Genomic DNA, 17680 nt, shown 5'->3' with positions numbered 1-17680 from the left:
TGTGTGCTATCGAAGCGCTGGACGCCATAAAAGCATTTGATTCTATTAAATGGGATTGGCTATACGCTACACTACATATATTTAGCTTCAGCCCGTATTATATGCAGTGGGTGAAACTAATATATATACTGACCCGGGAGCAAGCATCAAGACAGGCAACTACTTTTCAGAGCCCTGGGTACTAGAGAAAGGCACAAGAGAAAGGCACTAGACAAGGCTGCCCATTGTCCCCATTGCTGTACATTTTGGCTACATAGCCGGTGGCTGCATGCTTAAGGTCAGAATATAGGGAAGCAGGCATAGCAGTTCAAGGAATACACCACTTGACATCTATGTATGCTGATGATACGCTTATATAAACCCAAAATCCGGAAAACAACTTATAAATCATAATCGAACCCCTTGCGCACTTTGCCCGGATCTCAGGCATAACAATTAGTATGGAAAAATCATCCCTGTTCCCATTAGCTGGGCTAGCCAAAATGCAACTAAGTAAACTCCCAGTGCTTGCCTTACATTGGAGCACTCCCTATCTAGGAGTCAACATATATCGCGATCCTGTTCAGGAACACAATAGCACAAAGAAATCCCTAGAGGTTATACGGAACTCAATGAAATTTTGGACCAAACTACCTCTGTCTTTGATGAGCAGAGCCTCAATGTTAAAAATGGTTGCCATCCCGAGGCTCTTATATTACTTTGTAAAGGTCTCATATAACATACCTAAAGCCTTCTTCAAAACTACAGACTCCATATGCAGAGAATTCCTATGGCACAATGGTAGATGCAGGATAGCGTTAGCTTTACTACAAAGACCCTACAAAGAAGGCGGCATTAGAGTACCTCACTTTGTGCTTTATTATATCGCAGGGCAGCTACAAATCGTGCTAGGTTGGTTAAAGGATAAACCTACCTCAGACACCAAGCTATCCAGCCTGCGGTGCCACGCTTTTTCCTGAAAGAATTGTTAGGGAACAAAAGGCCCCAACCTGATCAACACCCATTCTTAGTACCACTGGGAATTCAACTGTGGGACAGGGCGTTAACAGCTATTTACCCTAAGGACACATTCTCAGTGAAGATTCCCTTAGTCTCAATGGTCCCAGCAGCAACCCAGGCACATTAGGAATTTGGGCATATTGGGAACCCAAAGGCATCACCACAGTAGGGGACTTGCTCACAGACACTTCCTTCACACCCTTTCAGGGGCTAGCAGACACCACGGGACTCCACCAAAGCCAATACCTGTTGAACTGCACCATAAGAAACACGATTTAACGCAGATGGCCAACGTACAAAGAGATAATCACACTCTATAATCGACACCCTCTACGACATTGCAGAAGGAACACAAACTATTTCAAGGTTATATGGATTTCTCCTAACCAATAGTCCCTCCACAACGATACTATAAGGGCCAAATGGGAGGAAGAGCTAGGAGCTCCGCTCCAAGACAAGCACTGGACAGAGATATTGCGATACCATAAGAAAGTGTTCTGAATTGCGAGATTGCAACTGATTCAACTGCTTGTAATGCATAGGGCATATCAGACTCCCCGGTGTGGCTCAACAATACTGCCCCAGGTGCGCAGCCCCGGAAGCTGGAATGCTACATACGTTTTGGTTTTGTCTTAAATTACTGGAGTACTGGGAGGAGTTGGCAGATAGACCAAAAAGAGGAGGCCATAACATGTACCCATTAACACCTTCAGCCTGTTTACTCAGATGCTTTACGCGCCCCCAACATATATGTTACGTCTCCAGGATGAAAGACTTAGCATTTTTACTAGCTAAACTCAGGATTACGATGACATGGAAGTCTCCGAAAGGCCCCAATATAGGAGACTGGTGGCGTGACTTCAAAAAAATAGGCACTGGCTGAAACAGCGGCCTGGCGGCGTGCAGCACACCTAAGCCTAACAGACACTAACAAGGACATAATAGCATGGAATACGTCGACACAGAAATTGTTCGCACTAGCGACGGCGGAAACGGAGCACACACCCCCACTGACAATACAAACAGCTCGACCCAAGGAAACCACTGAGTACATAGACTAGTTGCTATTACACAGGCAACACTGGCGGGAGGGAGTCTGGGGTAGGGGTGGAGTATAGAGTTGGGGATCAGTACACATAGACTGTTAATATCACTAAGTCAATAATGCAACTGTTAATCATTAAGCATACTTATGTACATTATACTGTTACTGTATATGCATGTACATAAAACCAATAAAACCTGTTTAAAAAAAAAAAACTCTTAGAACAACTGGAGCTCTGACCCATTGTAGTTGTTCAACCCTGCCCTTCTGGCGGCAGCCAACACCTTTTCTTTCTGTCCATACTGGCGCAGCGCCACCACCACATCCATGGGTCTAGCTCCTGATTCTCCTCTTTTAGGCCCCGCTCTATAAAGGCGGTCCAGCTGGACACCCAACCCATCTTCCACAGGTCTGCAAACACATGTTGCGCCACCTCTCGTCTAGACCTTTTATCCTTATGTTAAACCTTCTGGATTGGTTCTCCAGGTCCTCGCTTCGTTCTGTGCGACATGTGCTAGTTGATCCACTAGCTTGTTGATCTTTCGGGTGTCCTCTGTGATTTCGTATATGGCGTGTATGCATCGGTCCGCTCTTCCAAGTTTGCTATGTCGCCCTTTACTTCCTGTAATGACAGAGAGCTCTGCCCATATCAAACTCAACTGAGACTGAATCGTTTGAGATCTTGTCCCCAAAATCCTGAAAACACTGCCAGAGGACCTCTTGGCTGACCATCTGGACCTTCCTTGGGGCTACACGTTGATAGAGTCCTTGGAGTACCAAGGGACGAGGAGAGCTTCCGACCGCCTGCGTCTGTGAATGATTGCGGACATGTCGGGATGAGAGTAGTTGCCGTTTAAAAAGAGGACAAGTATATTTCTCCCTGACGTGACTAGTATGCCGCTGCAGAACGTGCAGTTTATCTTGACTCGGTTTTGGAAATCCGTAAAAGAACAAGAGAGATAACGGAACCATTTTTGGTTTGAAGTTCTTTTGAAAGACTGCATCTGAATTCAGAATCTTCCAAAACTACGACCACTCCAAGGTTAGCACTTCCATGGGTAAAGCGCATTTGGAGGCGCTTTGTTGTGTGTGTAGGCACAGTTATAAAGATAAAGTGACAGAATCGAAATCCTCCTGAAGAAAGTTCAAGATGAAAACGAATGAACTGAAACATGTCCAGGCAGAATATGACTAATTTGTTTTATTTGTTTTTATATCTAGGTCTTCATTGACCATATTCTATCATCTACGTGTTAAATTAATGTTAAGGATGAGATTATCCGATACTATTAATGTATCAGGAATGAATTAGTCTGCTAGCGTTTTGCTTGGTGTCAGACTTTATTCTTAAAATTGTTTTAGCATGTATAAGTATTTTATGGTGTGTTTTATTGAGTATGAATAAAATGTATAGGTTTTGATAATTAGCCCTATGGTAGTGCTGTTGAATATTACTCTACCTTGTATCTTTCTATATATTGCCTTCGTTGGGGCTGCCATACCCTCTAGCTCTCCCTCTAATTTGGACCCCTCAAGACCCTGCTGTTGTGCTTTGGGGTCCCCCTTGCTTGGGCAGAGTCTTCCTTCTGCCTCTGGGCGGGCTTTCAATTCACAGGCCTCTCTTCCTTGCCCCTGATGGTCGTGCTATGGAGCTGCCCCTCCTTAGGTCCCCAAGCACCTCTCCTCCAAGACCCGGGGGCCTGTTATCAAGAATCCACGTTATGCCTGGGAGGCCTGCCCCTGTTCACCTCCGGGCATCCAGTCTACGTGGGGGACACTGCCCCCTCACACTGCGCTGCAATCGGCCTGTCGGGGTGGGAGGCGTTCCTCCCCGTCTCTATACAATTCAAGTCCCTTCCTGGGAAGAGCACACCACTTGCCAGTGTGGATACTCGGGCACACTCCTCCCCAGACCCAGAGGGGCGCTCTTGCTTTCCTCACACCTTAGCTGGCGGCCATGCATGCACAGGTTTCCCTTGCTGGGCTGTAATTAGCTTCCACTAGTTCTTTCCTGGGCCGCTGCCACCTCATCAATAATGCCTACCGGACCTCCCTCCTCCTCACCATTGATGATCTGATCTTCTGCTGCCGATTCCTTGCAAGACTGCTATCCGCCTGCTCCAGCCGCACTGCCGGATGCATGCTGCAAACTGCAGGTTTCATTGTTTGCGCTGCACCAGGGGGGTGCAACTCCTCCTGAGAGCGCTCTGCAGATGGCCTCCGAAGTCGGGACCCTTTCAGGGCCGCCCAAGTGCTAGTCCATGTCTCGCCATCGCTCACAGTCCCCAGGGGAGGGGGAAGCCCTCTCCTCCACTCTTACTCGCCACCCGACCGGCAACAATCTCCTCAGCACTCAGTCAGCGAGGCTCTCCCTCCTGCGCTGAATGTGGCTTTCCGTAGCGAAGACCCGCCTGCCTCACCTCTGTGCTTGCTCCGCTCTCCATTGCAGTGCTCTCCTCTGCAGTGCTACCCGGCTCCAAACACTGCGGGCTGCCCATTTTGTGCCCCGACCGCTGCCTCTACTTCACCGGCCGTGCTGGTAAGATTTTGCCCACCTGGGCAGCCTTTATTGTAGTTTCATCAATTTATATTCAGTCCCGGGTGGTGGGAGCACCACGATTACGCAGCTCTCCACCCGGTGGCCGTCTTGGATCCACTCAGAACTTTATTTTGAACACTTTTGGTTGCCGACATCCCTACACATTGGTAAACTTTTAGATGTGAGGGCAAGCATATGTTTTGGACACAGATGGACTTTTAAGTCGAGCTTTATGACACAGTCTATACTTAAGTTTCTTTAGGTAGGGAAATCCCACCTTAGCATAGGGTAAGTTAGGCCTTACTCTATTCTGACATTTGAGTGGAAAAAACACTTCATTTCAGAAAATGTAATCTGTTGTCTGCGTCTTACTTCGTGATGCCTTCACATGCCTTACATAGGCCACCTCGGTAACCACCTTTAACTGTGGTGGCCCAAGGCTGGAAATAAATGTAAGAGCCACAGCCCACTGCTATTTACATACTCCATAACCATGGGAACCATGGGCCAGTAAAAGGTCCCCAAGAAATGACACAGGTGTGCCAGAAAGTCCCTGGAGAAAGCAGCAACTGTTTATATACTGTGGTCTAGACATTTAGAGACAGTGCCATGGAGAGGCCTGGGGATACATGAAGAGTGATATATTAATCACAGCAATATTTTCCCTTTTGCTTTCCATTAAAGAAACTTTATTTTGTGTTAAGTCATCAGATCCATTTTGAAGACAAGGAAAGAGTGCTTCGTCCTCCCCCTTCCCCCCCGTCCCACTCCCTCTCCTCCCCATGTCCGAAGAATCAACATTCTGCCAAAATCAACAGGAGGTCCAGTGAGACCCAGAGGCTTGTGGTCTGACGAGTTGAAGGGAACTTTGAGAGTAGGAGGTGAAAGGAACACTATGTAAATAAATCCAACTAGCAGCTGCTAGGAACCTAGCAAAGTATTTAAGTTGTGCTTGCTTACGTTATCCACTTTTCTTGTGTACCAGTATAATAAATACTTGTTGGCATTCACACGTTTGTTTGAAGAGTCCGACTTTCCCCTCTGTACTTTGTGAAAATACTTCCTTAGATGCAATAGAAATCCTACATCCCGATATCTCGCATAAGGTTATTTTTTAATATAAAGTGTAGTAATTTCACAGTTACAAAGGGGGCTGCAGTAGTAGACACATGCAAGGACTTATGCATAACCTTACAATGCCCAGTTACTATTTTCCGTCAGTATAAGTTATGTTGTGCCTTGGAGAAAGGTGCCTGGGCAGGGCCAAAAAGTGCAAACCACAGTCTTGGTGCCCTGTCTTTCCCCACCTACTCCCAACATTAAGGTAATGGGGTAGTTGTGAAGAAGCATTGATTGTGGACCTGCCACAAGTCAGCAAACGAGTGGACATGGTATGAGCACTGGCTAGGATTACCACATGGCGTTTTCCTCACCCAAACAGGCAGATTTTTCAAGGCAGCAGTCTGCAATTACATTGGTCAGTCAGACATTTAAAGCAATGTTCAGTTTTGCATTCATGTACTCAAGAGACAGTACAGCCTGCAGTCAAGCACAAGCATAAGCAACAATAAACAAGGGAGAAATATGTTGCAGGCTCGAATGTTAACGCCAGGCCAGCCCCATTCATTTTCCCTCCAAGAGAACATGCAGCTTATTGTGGATAGGCTGTGAGAGCTGCTTCAGGATCTAGTGATCTGTCAGAACTACAGAATGCAGCATGGGTGTCTGAGTCCCAGTTAGCTCACTGTCTGCACAATGGATGCAGCAATTCCCCACCTGTATTAATGGCTATTCAGGATCCCTCAGTCGTATTCACAATGAGGCAGTATCTAGTAGGACCCCTTGCTCACTATTCTTAGAGAGTTACAGCTACACCCTACTGATGAGGTTCAACCAGACCGAAACACGTGTCTGGGGTTGCTGATGGTACTCTCGTTAAGAGGAGAATTGCCTAGCATTTCGGTGCTGGACTGCTTCAGGGCAGGAAAAAGACTGATATGTTTAGGATATTTCTCCTCTGTGAAAGATAGTGAGCTAAAGGCTCTGGGGTAAGGCTCTTGTAACCAGGACTCATGTTTGGCAGAGAGTGTCCCAGGACCCCCCCCTTGTTATTTGGAGATTGAATTATTGGCTGATGGGAACTGGCTGGCCCTAAAAGAGGAGGTTGAAAAGGCTTTCCTTTCAAAAAATACTTTTTTGGTTTCAGTCTGAATACATTGCTTTGAACTGAGACTTCCTATTTGCTATTTTTCCCTATTTGCTATTGATCCCCATCGAGATCTATGTCCCGGAAGAAGGGCTCAAGAGACTGTGTTGATTGGCCCTGTGCGAGCTAAAGAACTCTGGGAACTGAAATGTTCCCAGTGCTGTAAATCTCCCTCAACAAATGGATTAATTAACTGGAGAGTAATAGATCTAAGCTCCGGAAGGGAACACTCAGTTTATTATGTGATCCCAAATTTGTAAAGTTTCCCCAATTAAAAATAACTGTCAAATCAGACTCCTTTTGATCCACGTTTGCTATGTTACCGTTTACATCATCATTGCTGTGGATCCTTGGTCATGGTGATACAGTCTATGGTTTAATACCTACCTTTAATGATCACGAGGTTGCACATATGAAGTGGTCCATCGAGGAAGACAAGCATGTATCCTCAAATTGGAGTGAGTTGTCAGGCATTTTACTCGCACCTGTTTGGCCCAAACAAACACACTGACGGAATCTGTCTTGAACTACTAGAAGCATCTCCGCACCCAACAACCCAGTGATTCCAATGACTTGAACTGGCTTGACATCGAATTGCCACCTCATTGAGCCACACATAGGAACATCACGATGACTTGACTCAAACCACTGTAGTGTCATACGCTGACCGTAAGCAGCAGTAACCACATCTCGACTAGACCCGAACATCGAAATGACTGAGGTGAGCCATCCAGACCGCATCGCTCGGACACTGTACTCGAACTATGCTAAGCAACCATCAATGGTGGCTCTGTAATTGGGCCTAAATAAATTGTTGCAATAGAACGTAGCTCGACTGGCTTGCACAGCATCAAGAATATTGGTTTCACACTATCAAACCACCAAAATAGCTTGACTATTCCTGCTTGGCTCAGTGAAATTATACAAGATTTAGGCAGAGGGCTTCCTAATAAGTGCCTATTAACATCGATATCTGTGAGCCAAGTTGATTTTGAAGTAGTAAAGGACTGGTTACTTATTCTGACATGACTTCATAGGAATACATTGAGTAACATGTGGCACACTCTTCGTTTTGTAAGAAATTGGGCTTCATTACAGGTTTGCCAGACCGGAATTAACGTGCCAGTAATTCGGTTTCCTGGCATGTTTCTAGACAGGCAAACTGCAAGTTTTCCGGTGGGGGGCAGGGTTGGCGTCCCGAGTTACCTCCAGCCAAGAGCTGGAGATAAGCGAGGCAATCCAATGGCAAAAACAAAAAACAGCCAGTATTACTAGAAATCCCCCCTGGGAGTCCTATGGACTTCATGGAATGGTGATTAGCCTACCATTGCCGACACCTGTAATCTGCTGGTTGTTCCAGCAGATCAGGCGCTCGTAACAGATTTACTGTTTGCCGGGCAGGATACCGGTAAACATATAATGAAGGCCATAGTGTTTGGCTCAGACTAAATACACCTGAAGAGGATGCCTTGCAAGTGAGGAGCAATAAAGTGAGCCAAATGGATTTTCCGGTAGGAAATGCTAGTTCCTCATTCGGACTGCTCAGTAGAATTGCATTGAACTGAGCATGCCATGTTTGGTGCCAAATAGCTTGACTAGTCTTGCCTGGCTCAGGGAAATTATCCAAGTTCTAAGTTGACGTCTTACCAACATATGCATATCAACATCAATATCTGTGAGCCAAGTTGATTTTGGCACGTTTGTGCAAAAGTTATATGGGTTTGCAAAGTGTGGTGAAAAATACAATGTGAACATGTGTATGCCAAGTTTAATTTCACAAAAAAAAAAAAAAATGCAGGTCTCATTTGATGCAGAGGAAGGACTAAAAAGCAAACCTGTTGTGAGGGAAAGGGGCAGGGATGTAGCAGGAGGAAGAGGAGGAGCCTCAGGGAGGAAGAGGCAGTTATAAATAAAGTGAAAGTTGATGTCGGATACTGCTGCGTGTCCTCCGTTGTTATGTGAATAGTCCCTTAAAAAAACCTTAAGTAAAATTAAAATATGTTATCAACATCTTCACCCTGCAACTAAGAAGCTAACTTCAGCGTCATATGAAGTGGGCGATTTCTTGGTGAATTGCGTATGTGATTATTGCAGACATCAAGCATTCAATGGGATGTTTGCATTGAAAATACACACACCTTCAGATTCCATTGTTATAGGCTGCCGTAACATTAATTTCAATCAGGTGCCCCAATTTCACAACATTGACAGGTACTGGCTTTTTGGTTTGAGTGTGAGTTCTTGTAGTGGTACTTTTGCACTGTACGATTTTTCTACACTGCTAAATCACATTTTGCAGAACACAGCCTGTGTATAATGACAAACTATATGCCAGGGTCGGGAAACAGAGGCACAGGCTAAGCAATTTAGTCCATTGGAATGCCCAAAAATGCAGGATAGTATGACACCATAAACACACTTCAACAGAAGTAGGAAAGCCCCAGGCCCGATGGTGAGACTGGGGGGGTTAGGCGCAGGGTGGGGACGAGATGGCGTGAAAAGGCAAGGGGAGGGGCAGCCAGGTGGCGCCACCGCCCCAGCATTACCAGGGCAACAGTCCCCAACACCAGGAAAGGTGTGAGGGAAACCAGTAGGGGGGCCGGGGAGGGCCCGGCCCCCACGGGAATAACAAAGGGGAGAAAGAGTATAAATATGGCCCAAAGCAGAAAGAAAGACCAAACCAGGCAAGACGCTCACCTCGTTCGGACAAGCGTCTTGGTACCTGGGAAAGGGAGAAAGAAACGTTTTTTGTACTACCAAACTTGCGTTAGCGGTGAGAAGCGCTCTTTCATAACCTGAGGCACCCAGTGTTAATAATATTGACTGGAGGAGGCGTTGAACGGAGACCGCGGCAAACAGGAGGACCACATTGTGCCACGGAGCATAGAGGAGCCCGGAGGATCACTTTTGCTGGGTGTTTTTCCGAACAGATCCATCGCGAAGGGCAGCGACATGCGGTATCAAGGGAAGCGCGCCCAGCAAGAAGGAGACCCAGGAGACCAGGCTAAGGACACCCATCCCGAACCAAGAAGCGGCGCATCCACCTGCAGCAGGAAGGCGATCCTTGTTGCCGAGACGAGGAGCGGTGCGCGGCTTAGCCCAGGACGGGCACACAGCAGGCAAAGAGCGGCCACGGGAAAGGCGGTAGGAGGGGCCAGCCCGGCCGAGCAGAAGGCGCCTTTTTCAACGGCGCGGCAAACGAATTGTAGCAGTATACGGAAGGAAAGAGGAGAAGGTGAGGCGGGGCCCGGGCTGTCCGCTCCTACCGCCTTTCCTGCGGCCGTTCCTTGCCTGCTGAGTGTGTGCCCGTCCTGGGCTCGGCCGTGCACCGCTCCTCGTCTCGGCAACAAGGATCGCCTTCCTGCTGCAGCACGCAACCAATCAGGCCCGGCTAAAGAAGGTAGAACGGTAAAAAAGACTGCTGAAAAGAGCAACAACTCAAGCAAGAAATACAAAATTGTTTAGAGCTGGGACAAACGAAGAACACACGTGACATAGAAACGCACGTGTCGTCAAAAGGGGGTCAAGAAGCAGAAGTCAGCCTCTTAAAGGGGCAGCGCGAACAGGTATCGGGCCCAGCTCAATAGCCTGAAGGAAGGGAAAAACTATTTGGGAAGACACAGCGGAGCAGCAGCGGCTTAAGCAAAGCAAAGTCGCAAGCTGATTGGGGCAACACAGTCAATACACTAGGCCCGGAAAGAGGAAAAAGCAGCACTCGACCGAAAATCTGTTAATAAGAGGCTACAAAACTCGGGAAACAGCAGCAGGGAAAGACGGAAACTCGAAGGCAAAGCAGAAAAATGGCAGAAGACAGACAAGAGGGCAAGAGAATTCAGTGAATGGGCCAGAAAAGGAGTATGGGGCACAATGGGTCCTAGACATCATGCAGAAGGAGGAGAGGGAAAAAGAAATGTCACCTTTGCTAATTGATGAATCCAGTGACAGCGAAACAGAGGAGGCATTACCGCAAGGACAGAAGAGGGGGAGAGAAGAGCCAATTAGAACCCAGGACCAGACAGAGGCACCTAAGAAGAAGAAAAGAAAAGAATAAAAAAGGTACTGTAAAAAGTGATGAAGTTGGAAGGCAAATTGTGAATATGTTAAAAACCTGCATCACTGGTATGGGTAAGTCGCCCAGAACCAGTGCCAGGAGGGGTGGGAAGCATAAGAGATACAGGGAGGAGCAGTGGGATTCAACAACAGAAATAGAAAGCAGCGATGAGGAGGAAAGGGATCATCTGAAGGCATGGGTGAAATGGAAAGGGGTAGTGAGTAAGGAAAAGCGGAAGGGCCCCGGGCTAGAGGGAGCAGGTAAAGGTACAGGGGAAACGGGGACGGTACCGCTAGATACCCCGGTCCCCACCCCTCAAGGGGCACCAACGGTACCCAGTCCCAGTCCTCAAGGGGTTCCACCCAGCACACCAGTGGCACCCACGGGACCCACACAATTACCACTGGCAGGGAGGACCCCTCAGGGGATGGACTCGCCCAGGGTAGGTCCCACAGCCACAGGAGAAAAGGAAGGAGGGCCAGCCATGACAAAATATGGCAGGCCAACGATGGGGAAAGATGCACAGGGTCGGTCTATGAAAGCAATGGCATGGTACATAAATAACAAGGTTAAAGAAAAAATCTGGAGAAAGGAGTTCATAGACATTTTTTCCCCTACTAGGGTGCCAAAAGAGGGGGCTGAACGTGTCAGTAAAAGACATGAAGGAGGATGAAAAAAGTATACTAAGGAAGGTGACGGTAGTAAAGAGCTTCGAGAACTGGGTAGCAGCTTTTCAAATAATGTCCACTATTATATTACAAAAATACCCGGAAGACGGGGTGGCACTGGTTACATATCAACAAAGGGTTCTGAAGGTGTACAAGGCATTTGGGGGAGAAGCATGGAAGGAATACGACCATGAGTTTAGGAAAGAAATGGACTGCTTTCCTGACATAGGATGGGACGAGGAAAACCATAACCTGTACTTATTTAATGTATTGAAAAGGAAATGGGACAACAAAGAAAACAGCTCAGGGGGTCAGCAGAGGAAACCTTAATGGCAAAATGACTATAGAAGTGATTACAGGTATAATAACAGAAGATACAACTACAGCTATGGTAGATCAAGAGAACAGAATTTTCGGAATAGGCAATATAGCGCACAGCGAAGTTGGCAGAGTAGCATGCCACCAACGGCCCAGGGACGTGGCGGGGGAATCAATGGGACACCACAAGCACAGTCGGCACAGTGCCGGAATTTCGAAAGTGGGGTCCATTGCAGCTGGGGGAGAAATTGCAAATTTAGTCACAAATGTGAAAATTGTAAAGAGGACCATAGCAGCGCAAAATGTACCAGGGCAGCTACAGCCAGCAACAGAACCACTGAGAAACGTAACTAGAAGCTGGGGTGAGAGGGGTGCCTCTCCTTTTAGGATTGAAGCAATGGAAAAGTGGCTCCAGGCATTCCCAGACCAAGAGGCCACCACTATGATTACATCTGGTTTTCAGGAAGGTTTCATCATTCCGTTTACAGGACAAGGATCACAGAACACTCCAAAAAATTTGAAATTAGCATTGGAAAACAGAAGAGTAGTAAGCAAAAAAAATCAGGAAGGAGGTAGAGTTAGGCAGGGTTGGGGGTCCTTACACATCCCTGCCATTCATAGACTACATATGCTCACCCCTGGGGCTAGTCCCAAAGAAGGAGAAAGGGGAATTCAGGCTAATCCTCCATCTCTTATACCCCGCCGGGGCATCTGTGAATGACGTCATCCCGCAAATGGAAGCATAGTAACTTACGCAGATTTCCAGGAGGCGTTGGAGGTAGTCAGAAAGGCAGGAAGAGGGGCATGGATGGCAAAAGCGGACATAAAATCGGCTTTTCGACTGTTGCCAGTAAACAAGGAGTCACAAAAATGGCTATGCATGCAATGGGAGGAAAAAGATTTCATTGACAAATGCCTCCACATGGGATGTGCCATCTCATGTGCCTACTTCGGAAAAGTGAGTTCATTCCTTCAATGGGCACTCACAAAAGAGATGGAAGAGGCCAGGGTGGTCCATTACCTGGACGATTTTCTGTTTGTAGGGCCACAAGGGTCAGGACTGTGTCAGGCTAAATTTTACAAATTTATAGAGGTAACAGGCTAATGGTGCTTCCCGCTGGCAGAAGAGAAAACAATGGGTCCAACACAGGCTATACAGTTTTTGGGGATAGAAATTGACTCAAGGGAGGGTGTATGCCGGATCCCGGAGGACACAGTGGTAGACCTATTGAAAGCTATAAACAATCTAAAGGGAAGGAACAAGGCCACAGTGAAGGAATTACAGTCACTAGCGGGAAAACCAAACTTTGCAGGAAGGGTCATACCGCAAGGTAACATTTTTCAAAGGAGTATTGAGTTAAGAACAAGAGGGGCCAAGATGGGGCATCACAAAGTCAGAATAGGGTGGGGGGAATCAAGAAGGACATGGAAGTTTGGATAGAATTTTTGAGGTGGTTTAACGGTTCGGTTATCTGGCGCACGCCTATCAACCAGGAGGGAAGGAGAGTGTTGTTCACGGACGCAGCAGGAGGTTGCGGTTTTGGGGCAATACTGGGAAAGGAATGGTGCTCAGAGAAATGGTCAAGAGCATGGCAAGAGGCAGCTTGGACAAAAAATATCACGCTGCTGGAGCTTTTTCCAATTTGGGTGGCATTATGTGCATGGATAACAGAGCTGAATAACAAAGAAATGGCAATTTGGTCGGATAACATGGCAGTGGTGCAAGTATTAAATAAAGGGAGTACATCATGCCCACTGGTTCTCGAACTAATGAGAGCCATCACACTAGAATGTCTAAAAAACAATGTATGCATAAAGGCAAGGCACGTATCTGGTGAAGCAAATGTGGTGGCTGACGCCTTGTCTCGTTTTCAGTTGGACAGGTTCAGGGAGCTGAGGCCGGATGCCAAAAAGGAAAAAACGACCACAACAAAAAAGGCATGGGTCCCACTGAAAGGGCCGGAGGAGAAGGAAAAGCTGGCCAGAAGGTCAACGGGGAAAAAACAGAAAAACCACAGGAGTCCGTACGGGTCATAGAAGAACCTGGCCAGAAATGCCCTAACCTACAAAACAGGTAAGCAGTATGGAAAAACATGTGCAAAATGTATTGGTGGAAACAGGAGTACGAGATGTGGGGAAGATTACAACATCAAAAATGTGTGAATTCTTGGAAGGGGCTTTTTCTAAGGGGAAAAGGAAAAGTTGGGCAGCAGCACATTTGGCCACAGTTGCATACACCACAAAAATAGCAGGGGTAGCAGACCCAACCAATAGCCCATTGATAAAGTATGCGATGAAGGGGTGGTCAAGGTTAGAGGGAAGAAAATCGGATAGTAGAAGGCCTCTGAATTTTGGGAAACTGGTGGTACTGCTGAAAACACTGCAGGACACATGCAGCAGCGAGTACGAGACAACGCTCTTAAGGGCAGCATTTGCACTAGCTTATTACTGGGCCTTCAGAACAGGGGAGCTAGTAGCCCGGAATACAGTAGCAGGTGATGGCCTGGCAAGAGGGAATGTTAGTATGGGTTCCAAAGGCATGTCCCTTTTTTTGAGGAGATCCAAAACTGACCAAGCAGGTTAAGGGGAGAGCAATAGACCTCAACTGCATCAGAGAGGAGGACCACTGCCCCAGGTGCATCACCCAAGCATTTCTCAACATGCGACCGGACGTCGTAGGGCAACGGCTAATACACAGGGACGGCAGCGCACTCAGCAGGTACCAGTTTCAGGCAGTCTTGAAGAAAACAGTAGCCAAAGCAGGGTGGGATCTGGCAGAATTTGGGACCCACTCATTTAGAATAGGCGCAGCAACGTCAGCGTGGGCGGGGGGCCTGGGAGCAAAGGGCGTCAAAAATATAGGGGGTTGGAGGTCACAATGCTTTAAGAGATACATAAAGGAAGAACTGATATAAACCTCTCACCCCCCACTCCCACAGATACGGGCCCCTACAAATCGGCATGGATCGTGGGGCACTCGTTCGTGACCCGGACAGGCAGGCGGATCGAGATTGAGCAGGGTCTTCACTTCAAGAAGACAATCACGTCCTGGTGGGGCCTCCTGGGCATGCATTGGGAGGACATTCATGACAGGTTGTCAGATCTGATCGTTTCAGAGACCCCCCGGAATACCTGGTCATACACCTGGGGGGCAACGATCTAGTCAACACAGAGGAAAATTGCAGAGAGACATATGTGAGTCACTACACAATTTAGCACACTGCTGGTAGAAGACTGAAATCTTCATGTCAGAAATAACACCACATAGAATCTGGTACGGGGCGCACAGGAGGCAGGTCATAGAAACGTCAAGAAGGAAACTCAACAAGACAGTGGAAAAATACTGCAGGAGCACATGCCTCCATTTTATAAGGCACGGGTTTTCACAAAACAACCTGGAACTTTTTCACCAGGACGGGGTTCACCTGTCCAACAAAGGGATGGGGTTTTTTCAGACAATATTTTTAGGGCATTAGAACAACGAGGATGCAGATAGAGGTACTTTTGGCCGGAACCTGAGCGGCCGGGGCAACGCCCACTCAGGTGTGGCGGCATTTGTCCAGGAACAGATGCCCAAGGGTAACCGAGACTGAACACGGAGCAGGCTGGCATCTCTAACCCTGGACACAGTGTGCCCAAAAGCACACACACGTTGTTATCATGATTATTGTACGGCCAATCATTTTTCCACAACCAAACTGTCTGCAAGTCATTCCATAGGATAGGAGTTAGGAACCAAGAGCAAGGAGAAGCCCACACTACACAGCCTATTCCAATTGAGAAAAAAACAGGCGATAAATCTCCCACGGGATAACAAACAACCCGAATCAGTATCCCCACCTGTGAAGCATTACTGTCTATAACTGGCATGCTTGCTTGGATGGTACAGTCCCCCGGAATGGCACCCCGGAAAAAGAATATCCCACAGGCTGGGGATATCATGGCCTAATCGCTTGCTAAGAGACTGCGGAGTTCAAAAGATTGGCATAACATTCTCCATTATAATACCAAGGCAATGCTAACATGACAGAAGGTAGGCCCCTCCCCCAATTCACGTTGTCAGGCATATTCAACTTAAGTGCAAGAGTTGTGTCCAGATTGGGGGCCCTTGATCTCTCCTCAGACTCAAAACTCGGTAATGCACTAATTCAAACATGTACCCTTCCCCCATATCCGATGCATTATGTCATAATTATTTGAAGATGAAGGGGCTGCACTATTCCTCCTACTAAAGCTATTTGTAGGCAGATGTGCACAGATGTGCGGCGATGCCCCGCACGGTGCACCTGGGGCGGCACGCTTTAGCTGGCCGGTCACTCACCGGGACCGCTGCTGTAGCTCCAAGGCGACGTTCCCCACCACCTGCTCCGGCGTCCAGAAGCAGCCGGGCCCTGCCGAGTGCTGCCTGCAGAAGGGTACGGTGGCAGCTGCCACCAGCGGCATGCCCGAAGTGAAGGAGTGCAAGCGACCCCTACTGCCGGGGGCAGCAGCCAGCGGTGTGGCCGCTGCAGCCTGCAGCACGGCGGGCAGACAGCTGGCGAAGGCGTCCACCTCCTCCTCAGTCTCTTGTGGAACGCTCTCCGGTTCCACCGCGGGAGGCGGCGACGGGGCTGCAGGCAGCTGCCTGCTCCTGGTGCACGGTTCCTCGTCTTCTTGCGGGGGCCGTCCATCCAGGGAGATGTTAGTGAGGAAAGAGAGAGCAGCCTGCCTGCGCCGCGGGTCCATGCTGCGCCTCCGCTGGGGCTGCTGCTGTGGCGGCGACGGAGAGTCCAGGCTCCGGTGCTGCCGAAGAGCACTGCCGCCCATGGCGGCGGCCATCGCCGCCGAATCTAGTGGCACCACCCCGCTACAGCAGCCTCGGAGCTCGGAAGCAGCACCTACACAATCCACCGAAGTGCAGGCAGCGTGAGCGGCCCTGCCTGCTGCAAGAGGAGAAGATCAGCCCTCCCTTCCTCCCCGCCTCTCCGCACGCGCTGTCGGGCTATGCCTATGCCTGCATGCCAGGGACGGGGAAAAGGGAGGCTCGCAGTGCCTGAATCACCACCGTGGCGCGTGTGAATTTACAACCCACTCACTCCCCACTTTACGTCGGTACCTCTAGGTGCAGAACACTCTCCCCCCCCCCCCCCCCCGTCAGTGTCCAGCCTGCCAAGTGCCCTGTATAATAACAACAGCGTCACGTGTGGGAAATGAAGCACAGTAAGGGTTCGCCTGCCAGCGGGAGAACAAGTCAATGTTTTTGACCGCCTATAAATCTCGCTTTTTCTGCCACCGACCGAATCCCCATGTGTATCTTTCATTCCTTGGTTCTTCTGTCCTCGCACATTAGGAGGTGGTGGAGCCATCTGCGGGCAGCGCGCTGTTTTAGGACAAGTTCAATTCCACACATAAAGTTCCATCGGAGTAAAATCTTACTTATGTGAGGTTCTTTGCGCCTAACTTTCGGCTAACTGCACAGGGAGTGGCCAAATACCGTTGCCGTTTGATGTTAAATTTCCTACGGAGTTGTAAACACGTTGTTGTTATGCCACGTGGTGACCCATAACAGTTCAATGGTAAGAGTGTATAACTGCACAACTTGGGACACGTGACCCATTGTGATTGGACTGAATGTTAATCGTGCCCCCTTTTTTGTTCACACCCTAATCTGGAACCAACTTCTTAGGGGTGTACCAAACAGCATGTTTATTTAGTATAAGGCCGAATATTTTTTTTTTATTATTTTTTTTTATTACTTTTTTATATCTAATTAAGATTTTACAAGGATCTTTCTTTGGTTGCAAAGCTTCTTAAGATTATGGTAGTGGGACTTCGGAGGCCAATCTTTGTTCGTTAGTCAACTGGTTGCATTCTG

At 48.1% G+C, this 17680-nt stretch overlaps 1 protein-coding gene across 1 annotated transcript in view; it reads right to left on the bottom strand.

Moving 5' to 3' along the window:
* Nucleotides 1-16934, bottom strand: part of CABLES1 (Cdk5 and Abl enzyme substrate 1) — a 782082-nt gene extending 765148 nt beyond the window's left edge. The window contains exon 1 of the mRNA XM_069620896.1: nt 16148-16934. Coding sequence (XP_069476997.1) covers nt 16148-16644 — 497 coding nt within the window. The 5' untranslated portion in view covers nt 16645-16934. The remainder of the gene's footprint in view (nt 1-16147) is intronic.
* Nucleotides 16935-17680: the final 746 nt, after the last annotated feature.

Source organism: Ambystoma mexicanum, chromosome 5q (assembly GCF_040938575.1).
Source record: "Ambystoma mexicanum isolate Mex_15411 chromosome 5q, UKY_AmexF1_1, whole genome shotgun sequence".
Lineage (NCBI taxonomy): Eukaryota > Metazoa > Chordata > Amphibia > Caudata > Ambystomatidae > Ambystoma > Ambystoma mexicanum.
Note: the sequence above shows the minus strand (reverse complement) of the source record. Positions and strands in the feature narration are given on the sequence as shown.